The sequence below is a fragment of the Salvelinus sp. IW2-2015 genome, linkage group LG28, assembly GCF_002910315.2.
Source record: "Salvelinus sp. IW2-2015 linkage group LG28, ASM291031v2, whole genome shotgun sequence".
NCBI lineage: Eukaryota > Metazoa > Chordata > Actinopteri > Salmoniformes > Salmonidae > Salvelinus > Salvelinus sp. IW2-2015.
In genome coordinates this window covers 2,323,040-2,328,491 of record NC_036868.1, presented here as the reverse complement: position 1 = coordinate 2,328,491, position 5,452 = coordinate 2,323,040, and the positions used below count along the sequence as shown (strand labels likewise).

The 5,452-nt window shown below is 45.3% G+C and overlaps 1 protein-coding gene across 1 annotated transcript in view; it reads right to left on the bottom strand.

Moving 5' to 3' along the window:
• The window catches only part of prep (prolyl endopeptidase), a 23,986-nt gene that overhangs the window by 4,613 nt on the left and 13,921 nt on the right, over nucleotides 1-5,452 (bottom strand). The window contains 4 exon segments of the mRNA XM_023974486.2: nucleotides 1,226-1,382; nucleotides 1,616-1,747; nucleotides 4,006-4,053; nucleotides 4,056-4,099. Coding sequence (XP_023830254.1) covers nucleotides 1,226-1,382; nucleotides 1,616-1,747; nucleotides 4,006-4,053; nucleotides 4,056-4,099 — 381 coding nt within the window.

Sequence of the window (5,452 nt, the reverse complement as noted above, 5' to 3'; positions counted from 1 at the left end):
ATTTGGGGAGTTTCTCCCATTCTTCTCTGCAGATCCTCTCAAGCTCTGTCAGGTTGGATGGGGAGCAACGCTGCACAGCTATTTTCAGGTCTCTCTAGAGATGTTCGATCGGTTTCAAGTCCGGGCTCTAGCTGGGCCACTCAAGGACATTCAGACACCTGTCCCGAAGCCATTTCTGCATTGTCTTGGCTGTGTGCTTAGGGTCGTTGTCCAGTTGGATGGTGAACCTTAGCCCTAGTCGGAGGTCCTGAGCAGGTTTTCATCAAGGATCTCTTTGTACTTTGCTCCGTTCATCTTTCTCTCGATTCTGACTAGTCTCCAAGTACCTGTCGCTGAAAAACATCCCCACAGCATGATGCTGCCACCACCATGCTTCACCATAGGGATGGTACCAGGTTCCTCCAGACATGACGCTTGGCATTCAGGCCAAAGAGTWCAATCTTGGTTGTTACCAGAGAATCTTGTTCCTCATGGTCTAAGAGTTRTTATTTGCCTTTTGGCAAACMCCAAGCGGGCTGTCAAGTGCATTTTACTGAGGAGTAGCTTCCGTCTGGCCACTCTCCCATAAATGCCTGATTGGTGGAATGCTGCAGAGATGGTTGTCCTTCTGGAATTTTCTCCCATCTCCACAGAGGAACTCTGGAGCTCTGTCAGAGTGACCATCAGGTTTTTGTCACCTCCCTGACCAAGGCCCTTCTCCCCCGATTGCTCAGTCTGGCCAGGCGGCCAGCTCTAGGAAGAGTATTGGGGATTCCAACCTTGTTCCATTTAAGAATTATGGAGGCCACTGTGTTCTTGGACTTCCAATACTGCAGAACGATGTCATTATGAGGTATTGTGTATAGATTGATGAGGACATGTTTTATTTAATACATTTTAGAATAAGGCTGTAACGTAACAAAATGTGGAAAAAGTCCAGGGGTCTGAATACTTTCTGAATGCACTGTATGTCAAATAGCTGCACTTGACGTTTGCACATTTGGGATTACACTAAATCAAGCGAGCACAAGCATTGGAAAGAACATGCATTTGACGCGGTTCTGGAATACTGAAAGATTAATGTTAATATCCCAAACAGCCTAACTGTAGCCAGGTTCCAGATTTGTTTGTGCTGTGTAGCGAACACCTATGGTTACTGGCAAAACAACCACCATAGAAGTTGGCTACAAAGCTAAATTGATCTGGAACCAGGCTAGGCTTAGGGAAGTGTAGCACTAGCACCCACTTGATGAGCCAGTCAAACTGCTCCTTGACCTCACAGCAGCCGAAGTCAGTGGTCCAGGCGTGGCCGATGGTGAACTTGTGGAACTTGAGCATGTCCATGACGCCCACCTGGGCCACGGCACAYCCAAACAGCTCTGGCCGCTGGTTCACACACGCCGCTGGGAGGGCAGAGGGCGTTACAGATATACASACACGTTAGCAGGCAGCGAGAGACACACACAGGTGAGGAGATAAACACACAAAGACAGAGTAAGACAAAACCGCTGTATATACAGACAGACATTCCGATGTCAACAAAACTGTCAGCTTAGGAAAGTGTCAGGGTTGGGTTTTCAGGTCAATGACTAAAAGCATCAACAAGAAAAAGTGATGCCATCATTCCGCAACGTACCTACGAGCAGGCCCCCGTTYGACCCTCCGTTGATGGTGAGTTTGGAGGGGGACGAGTAGCCCTCCTTGATGAGGTACTCTGCTGCACACTGGAAGTCTGTGAAGCAGTTTTGCTTTTTGGCCAGCATACCCGCTGGAGAAAAACACACAGAGAGAGATCAATGTGAGTGTGAGTGAATAAAACACACAGAGGGATTTGAGTTGAGAGGTTGTGTGTGTTACTTTTGGAGAGATTGGAAACCCAAATTGGTCTACACGGACAAGTTCTGGCCTGCTTTAGATCTTATCTGTCGGAAAGATATCAGTTTGTCTCTGACAAATCAACTGAAAATTTCGGTGTTCCTCGAGGTTCCGTTTTCCCACTATTGTTTTCACTATATATTTTACCTCTTGGGGATGTCATTCGAAAACATAATGTTAACTTTCACTGCTATGCGGATGACACACAGCTGTACATTTCAATGAAACATGGTGAAGCCCCACATTTGCCTGCGTAGAAGCCTGTGTTTCAGACATAAGGAAGTGGATGGCTGCAAACTTTCTACTTTTAACCTCGGACAAAACAGAGATGCTTGTTCTAGGTCCCAAGAACAAAGAGATCTTCTGTTGAATCTAACAATTAATCTTGATGGTTGTACAGTTGTCTCAAATACTGAAGGACCTCGGCGTTACTCTGGACCCTGATCTCTTTGACAACATATCAAGACTGTTTCAAGGACAGCTTTTTTCCATCTATGTACATTAACAAAAATCGAAACTTCCTGTCCAAAAATGATGCAGAAAAAATTAGTCCATGCTTTGTTACTTCTGGTTAGACTACTGCTGCTCTACTTTCCGGCTACCCGGATAAAGGCACTAAATCTTCAGTTAGTGCTAAATACGGCTGCTAGTTATCCTGACTAGAACCCCAAAATTTGATCATATTACTCCAGTGCTAGCCTCCCTACACTGACTTCCTGTTAAGGCAAGGGCTGATTTCAAGGTTTTACTGCTAACTACAAAGCATTACATGGGCTTGCTCCTACACTATCTTTCCCAATTTGGTCCTGCCGTACATACCTACACGTACGCTACGGTCACAAGACGCAGGCCTCCTAATTGTCCCTAGAATTTCTAAGCAAACAGCTGGAGGCAGGGCTTTCTCGTATAGCTCCATTTTTGGAATGGTCCGCCTACCCATGTGAGAGACGCAGACTCGGTCTCAACCTTTAAGTCTTTACTGAAGACTCATCTCTTCAGTAGGTCATATGATTGAGTGTAGTCTGGCCCAGAAGTGTGAAGGTGAACGGAAAGGCTCTGGAGGCAACGAACCGCCCTTGCTTTCTCTGCCTGGCCGGTTCCCCTCTCTTCCACGGGATTCTCTGCCTCTAACCCTATTACAGGGGCTGAGTCACTGGCTTACTGGTGCTCTTCCATGCCGTCCCTAGGAGGGGTGCGTACTTGAGTGGGTTGAGTCGCTGACGTGGTCTTCCTGTCTGGGTTGGCGCCCCCCTTGGGTTGTGCCGTGACGGAGATCTTTTGTGGCTATACTCGGCCTCGTCTCAGGATGGTAAGTTGGTGGTTGAAGATATCCCTCTAGTGGTTGGGGGCTGTGCTTGGCAAAGTGGGGTGGGGTTATATCTGCCTGTTGGCCTGTCCGGGGGTATCATCGGATGGGGCCACAGTGTCTCCTGACCCCTCCTGTCTCAGCCTCCAGTATTTATGCTGCAGTAGTTTATGTGTCGGGGGCTAGGGTAGTCTGTTATATCTGGAGTATTTTCTCTGTCTTATCCGGTGTCCTGTGTGAATTTAAGTATGCTCTCTCTAATTCTCTCTTTCTTTCTCTCTCTCGAGGACATGAGCCCTAGGACCATGCCTCAGGCCTACCTGGCATGATGACTCCTTGCTGTCCCCAGCAACTGGCCGTGCTGCCTGCTCCAGTTTCAACTGTTCTGCCTGCGGCCATGGAACCCTGACCTGTTCACGGACGTGCTAACTGTCCCAGACCTGCTGTTTTCAACTCTCTAGAGCAGCGAGAGCGGTAGAGATACTCTCAATGATCGGCTATGAAAAGCCAACTGAACATTTACTCCTGAGGTGCTGACTTGTTGCACCTCGAAATTCTGTGATTATTATTATCTGACCATGCTGGTCATTTATAACATTTGAACATCTTGGCCATGTTCTGTTATAATCTCCACCCGGCACAGCCAGAAGAGGACTGGCCACCCCTCATAGCCTGGTTCCTCTTAGGTTTTCTTCCTAGGTTTTGGCCTTTCTAGGGAGTTTTTCCTAGCCCACGTGCTTCTACACCTGCATTGCTTGCTGTTTTGGGTTTTAGGCTGGGTTTCTGTAGCACCTTTGATATATAGCTGATGTAAGAAGGGCTTATAAATACATTTGATTTGTTACCTTTGTGCCAGGTCCTCTCGTACTCCCCCCCTCCTCTGATGTTGGCCCAGCCAGGACTCCTCCCATGTGTCGGACAAAGATCAGCCGTGATACACTGGGAAACAACATTTAACATCACCTTACATCCTTTCCTCAGTCTGACCATCACCTTACATCCTTTCCTTAGTCTAAACATCACCTTACATCCTTTCCTCAGTCTGACCATCACCTTACATCCTTTCCTTAGTCTAAACATCACCTTACATCCTTTCCTCAGTCTGAACATCACCTTACATCCTTTCCTCAGTCTGAACATCACCTTACTTCCTTTACTCAGTCCAAACAAGTCCAGGTAGATACAAAGCATGTAGAAGAGCCAAGACAAGATAGTCATTTGAAATGGTGCTATATGTAACAATTGTGCTATATGTAACAATTGTGCCTACAAATAATGTTATCTTAAATAGCCCTAAAAGTCAAATGATATACAGTGCCATCCATAATTATTGGGACAGTGAAGTATTTTTGTTGTTGTTGGGCTCTGTACTCCAGCACTTTGCACTTTAACCTCAGTCATTGTATCACTTCAAATCCAGACTGTCAGCGTTATTGTATTTTCATTCCTATCGGTTCCTATTCCCTCCCAATTTATATGTTTTAAAGTAGTCAAAAGCTTAGTATTTTGTCCCATATTCTTAGCCAGCTATGATTCCATAAAGCTTGTGAGGTTGGTATGTCTTAGGGGTATGATATTTGTGCGTCTAACTTCCTCACTATTCACGATTTATTCAGGATTATCAGTCATCATGGTAGCATCCACATTAATGTAGAAGTGTTAAGAAGCAAAATATATTCTTATTTACAATAAAAGGGACTCCAAAATTACACAATACATTATTTACCATTCATTTCTATTGGACACAYAATAATCTGAAATACAACCTAAACAACCAGCAAATCCATCCAACAAGTTTGTAGTCACAAGCTTGATGTAATCATTGTGTGCTAGGAATATGGGACCAAATACCAAACTTTTGACTACTTTAATACACAAGTGAATTTGTCCCAATACTTTTGGGCCCCTAAAATGGGGGGACAGGGTACAACAAGTGCTGTAATTGTTAAACAGTTCACCCGGTATGGATGAAAATACCCTCAAATTAAAGCTGACTGTCTGTATTTTAACCTCATAGTAATTGTATCACTTCAAAATCCAAAGTGCTGGAGTACAGAGCCAAAAGAAGAAGACAAATATTCACTGTCCCAATAATTACGAAGGCCACTGTGTGTACAAGTACATTTTCATGAGGAAATTAAAATAAAGAAATCAAGGTTAAAGCGACATCATTACATGTAGCAACTGCATGATACATCCAGTGTAACTTGGTGGTGGTACCTGTAGCTGGTGGTGGTACCTGTAGCTGGGGGTGGGACCTGGTGGTGGTACCTGTAGCTGGGGGTGGGACCT